The sequence below is a fragment of the Sciurus carolinensis genome, chromosome 8 (genome assembly GCF_902686445.1).
Source record: "Sciurus carolinensis chromosome 8, mSciCar1.2, whole genome shotgun sequence".
Lineage (NCBI taxonomy): Eukaryota > Metazoa > Chordata > Mammalia > Rodentia > Sciuridae > Sciurus > Sciurus carolinensis.
The window spans coordinates 142,531,235-142,545,477 of record NC_062220.1 but is presented as its reverse complement, the minus strand read 5'-3'; the positions used below and the strand labels follow the sequence as shown (position 1 = coordinate 142,545,477).

At 50.7% G+C, this 14,243-nt stretch overlaps 1 protein-coding gene across 1 annotated transcript in view; it reads right to left on the bottom strand.

The window, feature by feature from the left end:
• The window catches only part of Sfswap (splicing factor SWAP), a 69,465-nt gene extending 56,760 nt beyond the window's left edge, over positions 1–12,705 (bottom strand). Inside the window, 5 exon segments of the mRNA XM_047562622.1 lie at positions 117–342; positions 5,631–5,716; positions 9,398–9,529; positions 10,111–10,280; positions 12,345–12,705. Of these exon segments, the coding sequence (XP_047418578.1) occupies positions 117–342; positions 5,631–5,716; positions 9,398–9,529; positions 10,111–10,280; positions 12,345–12,562 (832 nt within the window). The 5' untranslated portion in view covers positions 12,563–12,705.
• Positions 12,706–14,243: the final 1,538 nt, after the last annotated feature.

The following is a 14,243-nucleotide window of genomic DNA, read 5'->3' as shown; positions in this document are numbered from 1 at the left end:
AGGAGCCCATAAACAACCCAAGGACCCCCAAGCCTGGCTCCATCTGCCTGCCCATGCTTCCCCAGGACTGCCCCCCAACACCCAAGTTCAAACAGGACACAAGCAGGGTCACGTACTTTTTTTCTCTTCACTCTTGTTCTCTGCCAGCACTGTGTACCGCCCCTCCTTCATAGCTTTCTGGATGAACTTGTAGTAGGGGTTGAGGTAGTGATCGAAGCGCAGGAAATCAAACTGCGAGTTCCGTGCTTGCTTGGCTTTCAGCATTATTTCAAACTGTGCTCCCTGCTTGCACACGAAGTTGGCTGTGCGCTCAATGATGGCGTGCATTTTGGCTGTCGGTGGCTAAGAGAAAACACACACATTCAAGTCATCCATCTGTTGTCTTTTCCCCTGACCACATGATTTAACTGAGAAAGAAACAGCATTAGTTTCACTGTTCTCTTCAACTGAGAGCCCAGTCTGGTGCTGCCAGTGACATGATACCCTGTCTATCTCTGAACCTCACTAGTGTTTGTGAGAAGAGAACGTGCCTGAGGAGGCACACCATTCTGCCCTTGGATAGAACTCATGGGGGTCAATCTTCTTATGCACCAAATCAACACCTTTCCATACAACCTGAGTTCCACAGGGGGGTTCCAGGGACTGGTAAATTTTCTGAAGAGTTATGCAAATTTTGCACACATGCATTCTAGGGGAGAAGCATGTGCTTCCATGTTTCCCAAGGACCTAAGAATCCTTCTGCTTCCTGTCTTTCCAGGACGAGGCTTCACAGCCTGGAGGGTCCCTGCTGCCAAACAGTCCTCCAACACCTGAACACGGAAGTGCAGGCTCGTACTAGGAGCTCAGGCCAAGTTTCTTCTGCACCTTGCCACCTCTGCTGTTCCCAGGTCCTGGTAAGGGCTCAGTGGGACGTCACTACCACCCTGTGGCGTGCCCTTGCGGCCTTGCGTCAGTTCACAAGCAGCACTCAAGGTCCCTCCTCACTCGGGCCACCACATCACTTCTGCCACACGCCACCTGTCACAGCAAGGGCTGGAGCCACACACCCTGAATGCTCTTAACAGCAACTCGGAGATTCGCACTGGAAGTTACATGGAACTCCCATGGAAATAAAACTGGAAATTATTCTCATTAAAAAAGAGTGATTAAGAATCCAATATGCTTACTATAGTTTTAGGGCATCATCCTTCATGAAACAAAGGGCTTAATTCTCAAATTTAATTTCTGAATTATTAATGTCCATCATACTTAAGGATAAATGCCTACAATTGAAGTTGTATTTAGATCCCTAAATAAATCAGATTCCACGTTAAAGGCTCATTGTGGGCTGAAATATGAACGCTGACACAGATTTTCATTGGCTTTAGTTAAATACTACAATTCTTTTTTTTTTTGGTACTAGGGATTGAAAACTCAGCACCGCTAAGCCACATAACCCAGACCTATTTTGCATTTTAATTAGAGACAAGGTATCACTGAGTTGCTCAGTGCCTTGCTTTTGCTGAGGCTAGCTTTGAACTTGTGATCCTCCCACCTCAGTCTCCTGAGCCCCTGGGATTACAGGAAGGCGCCATGTGCCCAGCCTACGGCTCACTTTTAAAATGGTATAATCTATAAACTTGTCAATTAATGATCACTTCAGAACAATGACCTTTAAAGAAAAATATGATGCCACCCAGAGCAGGCTCCACTGACCAAACAGACTTGCTGGTCTGAACTGCTGTAAAGGTAGGCCTGTTAATGACACAGTGTCACCACCACAGCAGTCCAAATGCAAAGGGCAGGTGAGCTGACAGAGCAGCAACCATCACTAAGAGAAAAGCAACTCGTGAGCATAGGTCAGGAGGTGCTACCAAAGGAAGAGGATAGGAGATAAAGAATTATTCTTTGCCATCTTTATCATTCAGATTTTAGATAAATCCCTTTCCATTTCAGAACATCATGATTACTCCTACTGTTCAAAGATATTTTAAACACACTTAACAGAAGGTGGAGATGCAGATCAATGGCAGAGTATGTGCCTGGCAAACCTGGTGCCTTGGGTTTGATCCCCAGGACCAAAACCCACAAAAACTAACAGTCCACGTGCAAATATGCATGTGTCACAAATACAACCTGACAGAAGGGGTCTTTCCCTTCTGTGTCTCAGGGGAGCCCTCTGTTAAGAAAGCCCGGAGCTGAGAGGCAGGCTGCTGTTGCCTGGCCCCTCTCCTATGACACCCCATTAGTAAGGTTTTAAATGCAGAGCAAGTCCTGGACGAGGAGGGGCATCTAAGGTCAGGAAACCCTCAGTGATGGTAAACTTTGGACTAAGATGTGGCAGGAGAAGAGGAAGGGGTGAGAGAAAGGTGGGAATCCAGCAAAGTCCCTCCCAGGCAGCTGCCAGGCTGTCTTCTCCATTGGAGATTGGGGGTGGAGGGAACGACTCGCTTTGCCCTCAGGCTCAAATAAATCCCAGACCCAAACACAACTCAAATGTAAAACAGAACAGCATGAAATACAGGAAAAATATTTTCAGTGGGAAAGGCATTAAAAGCAAGCTTCAAAACCCTGCAGCCATGAGGAGGGACACCACAGCCTCCAGCAGCACAGACTGTGGGGAAGGAGCCACACAGCTTCCAAGACAAGGTGCCTGGGGAGGGACACAGGGGCAAGCCAGCCTTCTCCCTCTCCCACCCGTAGCCGTCAACACCACAGTCATGGTGTGATGAAAATAACTACTGTGCACAAGATGCAGCCAGCAGCCCACCAGAACCCCTGGCCTGCAGGTGCAGCTCAGGGCAGCTTCCCCCAGCCTCCTGCTGCAGCTCAATGCTTCTCATCTGCACATCAGGTGACAGCTGCCATCCACTGCACCTGTGACTGCGAGCAGGGGGTCACAGCACTCTGCACAGTGCCTGGTGCACAGCACACACAAGAGGCTTTCTATGAGCTCTTCTCTAAGCTGCCACACACGCAGCCATCGACATCAGCTGGCTCTTTCTGTCCTCGAGTCACGTTCCCCCAGAGCACACCTGAACAGGCCTGCTGACCAGCAGGACCTCTGGGTACCAGGACTGAACAGTGAGTGGCTTAGGAGCTCCTGCTCCAGGGAACCAAGAAAAGCTCTGCTGGAAAAGAGCTCAGGCACCTGGCAGACATGATCTGTGGCTCAGACCACATTACTTTGGGCTCAGAACTTCACTGGTGGCACCTGCAGTGTCTTTCAGAAGAGTGAGGAAAGAGGTGGGTAGGGATGATCTAAGTGACAGGCTCCCTACCTCCCAGCCAGCTGCATGGCACACACAGCCTGGCAGAATAGGAGATGGTCCAGAGGGCTGGCCTACATGTGGGGAACCTGGGTCAGATCACAGATGGACGTTGGGTCCCTGGGAAAGGACAGATGACTGAATACACCATGTCAAGACACGTGCTGCATAGCTACGCACCTGGACGAAATTTAAGTCCCTACTTCCCACAAAACACACACATGGAATCATTATAGAAAGCAAGAAATAAAGGCATCATGTCACTTGAGGGAACTTTAGAGGCTCAGACGTCAGGGGCCGGGGGCTGTGTGGAGTCTATCACGCGGCACACAGACATCAAGTAGGCAGCAAACAGGGCCACCGGGTGCCATGACCTCTTCAGGTTCTCACCCAACAGCCAGTTTAAGACCAAGACCCCCCTGAAGCACTTGCTTTCTTTGCCAACCACCAGGGTCCCTGCCAGCAAGTCACATTCACCCGATGGTCACTGAACCCAGGCCAGCCTTTCCAGGCGCAGCCAGCAAACACACACCAGCACAGCCTTCCATGCCCTCCTTGACACAGACACCACAGGTCAGCTGGCCTTCCACATGCCCTCCACTCACACGGACACCACACATCAGCTTTGCTTTCCACACCATGTTTTCTACCCATGTCACCCACAGTAACTGAAGAATGAAACTGCCACAGGGGACTCGAAGACACCAGCCGAGAAAACCAAGCACTGACCACATGGCCAAGACGCCCTCCACTCAAGGGCCTCCGTGAGGACGCTGGAGGAAACAGACCCACACAAGCACGTGCTTGCTGTGGAGGCCGCTCCTGCCCTCCACTGGGTGGCAAATGTTTTTGGTTCTGGCAGACTACAACAGTCATTAAGTGTTTTAGCGGGAATCAGAGCAACAAAATTGTCGTAGCTCTGTGTTTATATTTGCATAAAAACTTAACAAAAATTATATCAAAAATAAATACCATTCCCTATAGTTAGCCTCAAGTAAAAGCTTTTCATATGAAATGTAGGTACAGAGCAATTGTGGTTTTCGAGGTTTAATGCTGGTGGGTCTTGCATGCAGCGTGATCCTTCAGGAACCCAGCACACATCAACACAGGCAGTGCCTGCTTTTGGAAGCACGTGACGTTTTCAGCTGTGACCACAGCACAAGGGTCATAAGCTGGAAACGGGAGCAAATCTGAGCAGCACTGACTCTAGGCAAACCCAAAGCCACGACCCATACTAGGAAGAGAGGGAGAAGAAAGCGAATCCCTGAGAAGCAATGGGCCTGAGGCAGACACTGAAGGGCTATCATCTCCGTTGGTCACCTGATCAAGGGTAGGAAAAAAGGGCGAGAACTGTCATGTCCCTGGGAACCGCAGTGGCAGCTCAGCAACTGCGCAGAGATTAAGAGACACTGTCTTCTGCCAGACAAAACTAGGAGCCTGGAAGGCCTGCAGAGCAGCACCTGCAGCCCAGCTGTGAAGGGCAAGGACAAACTTCTTGCTGGGCACGAGCACTTGGGAGGCTTTCCAAGAATATGTACAAAAAAAACCACTTAAACACCCTAATACAGCATAGAGGCTCAGGGGCAGAGGGCTGAGGTCATGCGTTTGACCTCCTGCCTGCCACGCAGAAGTCAGAGTTCTTGCCTTTTCCAGGTTTGTTTCTCATCTGTGAGGAGGAGAGTAACAGTGCTACCTCAGAGGGCTGTTGGCATCAAATGAGAAAATCCAAGAGCAGCAGCCTGAAACAGGGCCTGAAACACAGAGATCCCTCAAGAAGTAGCCTTGTCTTTGGCTTTACAGCCACTGTTACCTCAGTTCAACCAGATGCAGCTGAAGCCTCGGCTGAGACCAGGGCTACACTGGGGACTCAGCCCAGCAGCAACCAGCCACAGAGCTGGCACAAGGAACCCCACCCCAGCACTCCTCAGTGGAGGGCAGCCTGCACACAGCCCAGGGCTATCATGACTGAGGAATCTACCCAGAAAACAGAGAAAAGGTTAGGAGCCCACAAAAAACACACGAGGAAAAAAGTCAGAACAAAGCACAGTGCTGAGCAATGCTGCCCGAGCATGCACCTCCAGCAGCGTGTGTGTATGGCACACTCACCACCAACTCTGACACTCTGCCCATGCTGGCCAGAGCTGGGGACTCAACCACAAAGCTTCCAGCGGTCCATGAGGGTGCAGAAGAGTTACCCTAATTATTTGGCTATAATCGCTTCATCTTTCTTTCAGAGGAAAGCCAGTGGGATGTGCCTTTCTCCGCACTCACTCACGGTGCCTGAGCAGGGTTCACCTGAGCAGCAGCGGCATGTCACTATGCTCACAGCACATAAGAACAAGCGCTCGTGCCAATGCTGCAGGTGGTGAAGAGGCCACATACCAGTTCCACATCAGACGGGACGTTCAGTCCTAGAGGGGCGACGAAAGGCTCTTCATTTTCCTCCAAATTTTCAGCCTCGTTTTTTTCTATTAAAAAAAGAAAATAAAGAACTTCAGAACAATAGCCAGGGAAGAAGGCTCCCACCAACAGCATGCAGCACCCAGGGAAGAGCAGCAACAGGCTCTTCCTGGTCTCTTCCTTTCTGTCACTACTTCTGAAACCCTTTCCAGGGGTCTGTTCTACCCCACCACATTGGAGTAGGCTCACTTTATGAGTTCCAAAGAGGCAGGTGGTGCAGCAGAGGATCATGGCCGGTCTCACTTCCAACCCTGACACTTCTTGGTTCTGGTATCCTGGACTTGTGCCTCTCTCTCAGTTTCTCAGGGCTGTGTGGGGTGTGAGCCAAACCACATAACCACCAACAGAGCAGAATACTCCACTCTGGACAGGCTCTTGGCCAGGGTCCTGGCTCTGTGCTGCCTAGCCTCCCTGCCATGCAGGTGTGCACTGACTGGAACTGTTCCTGCACACTCTGTGGCATCAGGCACAAGACAAGGTGACCACCCCCTGGACAACCTGACCTTGATCATCCAATCGCAAAAACCTCAACGAGGTCACGACTTCTCCACCTAAGCAAGCAAATGCTTTCCCACAATCAGATGTACTGTTTCAATTCTATTTATTATTAAAATATGTAACAAACATTTGCCTACTATATGTTAGAAAAGGTGCCATATGTTACAACTTCTTGAATTCTAAGGTACCCCAATATATCATCGATTCAGATGATTATCAATCTAAAAGGATAGTGAAATGCACAAAAATCAGCACAAAGGTTTAAAAAACATTTTAAAGAATTTCGACTTTTACTTAGGTTTTTATTTTTTTAAAAAAGTGACAAAATAAACAAATATTAAATCTTCATCAAAACAAATGTTCCCATCATACCCAGTGCAACCTCTTAGATCAATGATCTGCCAACATCTCTTCAAGTCTAATTCCTCAGTGAACCCAGGGGAGTTTTGAGCAGGTGTCACTATATAAGAAAACCCGAGCGTTCTCTCCTGAGATATAAGTCAACTGTAAATTCCCAACAGAGGCTGAACTGTGTCCCACTTGTTCTGTACATGTGAAGAACAAGGTGGGCAGGAGGGCAGTCATTGCTGCCTAAAACTCCCTGTGCCCAGCAACCCCACTGCCCAGCTCCAACAGCCAGATGACATAGTGGAATTGTGTCAGAAATGGGTTGTAGAGCTCTTCCACTGGGAAAATGCCAAGTAACAACTAAGTGTTCTCAAAACCTCTTTGAGAAGGAGGTCAGGGGTGTGTGTTTAAGAACACAATTTTTACCATATTCTTCTAAAGTAAAAAAAAAAAAAAAAAAAAAAAAGCAATTAAAACTTTTGTCTGTTATGACAGCTTTCCTGTAACATTAGGTCATGCAGAAAAGCAAAGGCCTTCTAACTGAAGACGTTGCTTGGGACAGACAGGTTACATGGATCATTCTCTTCTCATGTGTGCCTTTATTTTCAGTGGCACAAAGTAAAAATCAACCACTGCAGTACCAACTCAGCCTCAAATATAGTCTGATTGCCTTTTCTTATTAGAAAGAGCATGTGCAGAACTGGGGATGTGGTGGAGTGCTGGAGTGCCTGCCCAGCATGTGCAAGGCCCTGGGTTCAATCCCCAGCACTGGAAAGAATAAATAAAATAAAGGATATATAATGATGAAAAACTATGACCACGCTGAAAAATAACTTGCTGAGGAGAGATGAGGTTAGGCAGAAACAGAGGCATCCAAGTGCGTCTGTTTGGCTGATATCACAAAGTATCTACACTAAAAGATGTTAAGAAAGTTATTTTGAAAACCAAGGAATATTTACAAATGCTGACAATTCAGGAAAACAAAACAATTTTATTTTCTACTTTAGAAGAATGTCACAGTCAGGTTCAGGGGCACCTGCCTAGGATCCTCAGCTACTCAGGAGGTGAAACAGGATTACTAGTTTAAGGACACCCTAGGAAACTTAGCAAGGCCTTATCTTAAAACAAAAAATAAAAAGGGATGGGAATATAGCTCAGTGGTGAGTGCCCTGGATTTAAGCCCCAATACTGGAAAAAGAGAAACAATGACACTGAACTTGGTTGCCAGTGGTACTAGGCACCAAAATGAATCCCATTAGAGAGGGTGTGTGTGTGTGTGTGTGTGTTGCGGGTGGTGTTTTATTTGTATCAGTGAAAGTTAAACAAAAAAATGCCAAGTTGTCAGTTTTCCATGAGCCCAATATCCATTTATAAAGAGTATTTTATATTAAGAGAAGGCAAATTTAGGAAATATACTGACGTGTGCAAAATTCAGAAAACATAACAAAGTTTATTATCTCTGAGACCAATGATTACATTGCAACAATGAGACAACATCTAGAACAGGGCGGACAACTGTGAAGGGGCTCTGTGGGCCCAGGGTCTACCTCAGCCACATGATCGCCAAAGCGCAAAGGAGCTCAGCTGATCCAAGAAAACTACTGACACGGAGCCCACGCCTGATCTGGAATGCGAGCAAGGTAACATGAAGACTGTTGCCATGGAAAGGCACGGGGGCCTTTATGCCTTTCATTTCTTCAGTTGTGAAGTGCTAGTACCCTTTCCTTCTGGGAAGAAACCCTATGCATTTAAAACAAATAATCCATGTGGTCCAGAGATGATAAACGGCACTGAAACTACCCAGAACCCCCAAAGGGCAGTTTATTCTGGATCAATGCACATTTACTTCTTAGATCTGCAAGATTTCCAGCACATCAGGATGATCACTGAGGGACTGTGAGGGTTAAGAGCCAATGCAGACAGTGCTAAGTCCCTCGACCAGTCTTCAGCTCAACATGCTGTGATTTCACTTGGAGGGTCTCTCTATGGTTCCCAAACAGAGCACGAGTGAGGGAGAAGGAAAGCCTGCAGGCCCACTGGCCCGGCCTGCTCTTCCACTGCCACCGCCCCTCAGAGCTCGGCCGGGGAGGCCCTCGCAGCTGCTCTAACTGCTTCGTGTGTGTTACTGAAGGAGAAACCAACAAAGTCAAAACAAGACTTGGTCAGCTCGGACATCACGTCTCTGTAGGGTGTGAACAGGTAGCCGAACACCTGAACACGGTTCCAAAGTTCTCTTCTGCAACAGAACACCCTGCCTGCAAGCGACCTGTCCTCAATGCCTCTGGTTCACCCACTGCTGATGACAAAGGCTGATCAGAAAGGTGCTCCCAGGGCTTATAAAGCGACAAGGACGTTTCCTGCTGCACTAGAGGAACCTGGATTTTTTGGCAGCAATGCTTTGTATATTCAAAATTCCCAGAGTTAATCCAGGAAAGCACATTTGAAATCTTTAATTTTATACTGAAAGTTCTGTGCTACATAAACAAATTCCAGGGATGTCTTTCCACTGGGCGTGGATCATCATGTCAGTTGCGAAGGGGTAAAAAGAAGCAGGTCATGTGAAGGACAGGTGACATAAATACACTATCTACTGGCCACACCTCCACTGCTGCCAGATGACAGCAAGGATATCAACAAGTGCTACCAATCCAGAAACAGAGTCCAGAGGCAGTGACTGCTGCCCCGATGCAACTGGATGCAGTACAGATAATTACAGAGTCTGGATTCACGCTATGCCTGTTATAATTCACTTTCTAGTTTTGATTCATTCACCAGAAGGAGCCCCATGAAAGCTCAGGGATGCTGTAGTCAGCAACCGCTGAGGTGACAAGCAGCTCGCTCACCTCTCTGTTTTGAAGGCTCCTCCTCTTCTGTTGGCTCGGATGGGTCGTAATAGTCACTGCCGTAAGTGAACCCCACGGCACTGTAGCTCCCATCCTCTGCCAGTGCTTCACTCAATCGCTTGTATTCTTCCTCTTGAAGAAAAACAAGGGTTTTGTTAACAAAAATGGAAGCTTACTGAGAAAAATTTCATTTATTTCTAAAGTTGTAGCTATCAATAAAGCATACAACACATTTTTTTCAACCTTCTTTCGAGGCAAAAGTGTTTCTAGAAATGCACACTTTATGTCTATCAATATGTACTTTTGCCAGTAAGTGTTTACCCACAGAAAGCAGTATACACATCTTTTGTGGAATATTTCTTCCTGCTGAGAAAATTTTGGGATTAAGAAATGTATAAAAGATTGTTAAGGCAAAGACAAGAACATCAATTTTAATTCATACGATACTGTTAAAGAAGAACAGTTAAAGAGTTTGGTTTTTGTTTTTTCAAATCCCAGTCTGCCCTCAAAAGCTGGGAAAATTCTTTGTGGCTCTATATATAAACTATCCTGAGGTCCTCTCAGAACGCAAAGACTCCTGTTTTTCCAATCCACTGGGTACTGTCAAGATAATATCAGAAAGAGTGAGTATAAAAAAATGAATGGGAGTAAACTTTCAAATACTTAAAAATTTTAAAAAGTTGTGGCTGAAATAAGTCTTTCTTGAGCAGTACCTTGCCTTGCCTCCTCCTCAAGCAAGTCCGTATGCAAGGCTAAATACCTCTCTTCATCACACAGCGCCTCTACCCGCGCCTCCTCTTCAGACAGCTGGTAGTCTCGGTTCCAAGTGGCATACTCAGCATCGTACGCAGATAGGTCATGCAGGTGACCACGCCCATCGTATCTGTAATGCGAACATGCTGGTCAGCATACAGAAGTCACCGCCTAGGCTGGTTGCGTGTGGCACTCGATATGTATACTTACCAATTAAAATAATAAAGTAAAAGTATTAAGAGAAACGTAAAACTGCTCAGACTTATACTTAATGTGGCTAGTCACCTCTCCTACTGTTAACTCAAGTTATCTTAACGAAGTCTAAACTCCATTTTATAGCACGATAAAACTCATAATTAAAGGCAGACAATCCTTTAAAGCATAAATGGCATCCACCTTACTAGCAGTTCTTACCGTGCATGGTTTGATTAACCATTCAATGCCACTTGTTACAAAAAAAAAAAAAAGCAACTTTTTTCTGAAAAGTTAAATATCATAGCTTACATTCACACAAACCGAATACATAAATACCTATCCGTAAGAACCAAACGGTCGAAATTTCCTCGCTTCTTTCTGCTAGTCCCGAACTCTCAGGAGAGATCTTCATCAAAGAAACTTGCGTCCATGGGAGGTAAAATCTTGGCTAGGCTCTCGCCCCTAGCCACTTGGCTGAGGAAATAAGTGCTGGGTTATGTGGTAGAGAGACACACATACATAGGAACAGCGACATATACATGCAGTGTAAGGAGGTTCACTGGAACAGGCAAAACCATCAGAAGACGCATGTCAGTACTTCCTTCTGAACTGGATACCCCAGGAAATAACAGATGAGAAAGCATCCAGGCTTCTCTTGCACGGACCAATAGATACCTTACCAACCCGAGAACAAGAAATGCACTTTCTACTATGCCTTTAACATGAAAAGATTCAATGAAAATGCTGTCAACGTACAACCGTCAGATAGAAAACGAGTGAGTCAGCTAATTTTACTAGAACACTCAGATTTTGGGTCACAGAAGCAAATATCGAGTGACAAAAGTCTGCCTCATTTTTTAACGCTGACTTTTGTAATGGTGACCAAGTTAATGGGGGGTGGGGGAGGCCAAAAATACCAGGGAACCCAAATTATTGTACTTTATTAATTCTTAAAATGAGTTTTATTTTTACGTAAACCTCCTTATCTTACAAAGGTAAACTATTACTTAAAAATATCACACATTTACATGTGCAGAGTTTGCTCCCCACCAGTGCTGGGGACCTAAGTCAAGTCACGTACAGAAGGACGCGAAGCTGCAGGAGGAGCCGAGCCGGCCGCGCTCGCCGCCTTTAATGACACACATCACAAGTCACACTGGGGAGCGAGACCGGCGCTCGGCAACGTCCTCCACAAGCTCGGCAGTCCGGGCACGGCTCGTCCGAGCAGGCTGCGGCCGGCAGATGCGGGCCCGTCTCCTCTGAACCCTGCCTTCGGGCGGCCTCGTTCCTAGCTCTACCTCCAGACAAACGTCAGGGGCGGAAAGGGCCTATGTGGTCACGACTGTGTCCATCCTGGCCAGCTCAGAGGTCATCCCTACAGTCGCGCTCCAGGGCTCTGCCGATCCAGTTCTAATCGTCTCAAACGACGGCTTCCTTCACTGGAGACTATTCCACAGCTCAGAGGCCGCTCGCGTCGGCCTTCGGTCCGGGCCCCAAGGTAGCGCTGCCCAAGCGGCACGGACCGCGGCCCCGGGCGCGGAGGGACGCGAGCGGGGAGCCAAGCCTACGCACCGAACGCCCCTCGCCAACCGCGGGCTCGGCGGCCGCCCCTACCCCGCAGGACGCCCGCCGCCGCCGGCGCGGCCCGCCCGGGGGACGGCGCCTCGGGCCCAGGACCCCGCGCGGCACGGTCGGGGTCCGCGCCCGCCGCCCGCGCCTGTCAGCCCGCCGGACTAGCGCGGAGCGGCTCGCGGGCGCAGAGGTCCGCCGGCCGGCGCGGGCTAACTGCGGGTCCCAGAGCGGCGCCGCGGGGCACCAAAGCGCGCTCCGGCGCCCGCCCGCTCGGCGCAGCCCCACCGCGCGGCGCGGGCAGACGACCCGCCGGCCACGGGCGCGGTGTGCCCGCCCCCCGGACGCGGGAGCCCACGTCGGCGCCAGGCGGAACCGCGGGCGGGGGAGGGGAGGGCGGCAGGGGCGGCGGGTGGGGGGTGCGACCGACCTGTCGATCAGGAGCTTGTGGTCCCCCATCCAGGGGATGAGGTGCTGTCCCTGCTCCTGCGCCAGCGCCCGCTCGTCGTCCCGGAACAGCTTGCAGGCATAGCCGAACACCAGCAGCTCCACTCGGCTGCCCCCGCCGCCCGCACCGCCGGGCCCGGCCTCCTCCTTCGCGCCGCCCTTCCTCTCGGGCTTGGCGCGGCCCCCGCCCGCGCCGTACATGACAGCGTCCCCGGCGTCCGGGCCGGTCCTCTGCTGCTCCGCACGACGTCCCCGATGCCTCGCCTGGCCTACCCCCTCAGTCAAAGGCGCCGCATCCCGGCCGCAACCTCAACACCGCCGCCATGGCGGGCCACAAAATGGAGGAAGCCCAACTTCCGGCGGGAGGGCCGCACTTCCGGCGAGGGCAGCGGCAGATTCGCCAGGGCCGGGAGCCGTTTCGGCCCCAGGAAAATACGCAGGCTTTCGTTTCCGCGTTCAGACGCGCTGCCGCCGTCGGCGGCGCCGTGCTCAAGGCCCTCCGTATTTTCCTGTTCCCCGGAGGGGCCCGGCCACGTGGCGAAAGCGCGGCGGGGGCCCGCGCGCCCGCTTCCGCTGCGGCCGGTGGGGCCGCGACGGCGTCCGGGCGGGAGCCCTCGGGAGCCGCCAGGCCTGGGGTCGCCGCGGGGTCTGGGCCCGGGCGCCCGCCTCGGACGGTGCCCGAGGCCTGTGCGCCCGAGCGCCGCAGGCCCCGAGCCTCGCGGCGCGCCTCGCCCGCCCTGCGGTTTTCCCGCGGTGGCTTTTGGCTCAGTGTTTTCGGGTCGGAGCGTCGAGGGGCCGAGGGCCAGAGCCCCCACGAGGGGACGAGCCCCGCATCCGCCAGGCGGCGAGGCAGACACTCGACGCGGGCCGGGCCGCCTTCGGCAGGCGACTGTGGCTTTGCCAGGACGGCCAGCGCTCAGGCCGGCTGGCCGGTCCTCCTGCGCCCGCCGGGGTACGAGGCGCAGGAACTTCGAGCTCAGTGGACCTTACTAAGCCTGGGGTGTTTCGTTATAGCAGCAGAGAACATACCGAGACACGGAGTACCTGGCTTTTAAAAATCCAGCATAAGCCGTTCCTGCCAAATGGACTTTGCCTTCTGGTGCCCCCCCGACAGGGCCACTTTATTCGCTAGGACCCTCACCACAGCTTAACTCGGCCTTTCCTTCCCCGGTGTGGCGCCCTCCGGTCACCGGGAGAGTTCCCCCGACAAGGTGGCCGCCTAACCCTGCTGGCTGGTCTCTGTGGAGCTCACTCCGCCTCACATGGCACATGGTCAGCGCCCAGGAGAGCCAGCTTTAGGACAGCAGGGGCGGCGCGGGTCCCCTCGAGGTGGGCCGAATGCTGGTTAGTGCTGGTGGAATGAGTGACCAGGCCATCCGCCCCTGTCGGACTCTGCAGCTTCCCCGCTGCCCCAGGAGGATGTGCCTTGTCTTGGTTAGTGATCAGTCAGCCCTACACTGGCTGCTTCTAGGCACGCTCTAGTGCTGGGGTGCTGGAGTTCCTTCAACTCCCCCTTAGGTTCAGGGAGCTGGGTGCTAAAAGAAGGAGGTCATTAGCCTGAGGTTGTCTCTGTAATTAGGGCTCCTATTTAAGTAAACCAAAACCCAATTCAGTGTGACCAATAAGACAAAAGTCACCCAGAGACTGCCAGCTAGCTTCTAACTGGGGAATTTCCACAGGATGACACCCAAATAAGGCAAATGCCTAGCTATAGCAAAAGAAGTAATTTCTGTCCTTTGTGTCTGTTTGGCCTGTCAAATCTCACCGCCTGCTGCAGAGTTGAGCTCTTCAAAGCTCTTCCAATCCCAAGTGTGGCTTGATTCATGAATTGTTTTTTTCTCGCATAAATTCTGATAAACTCTGTTTTTTTTTTTTAAAACCA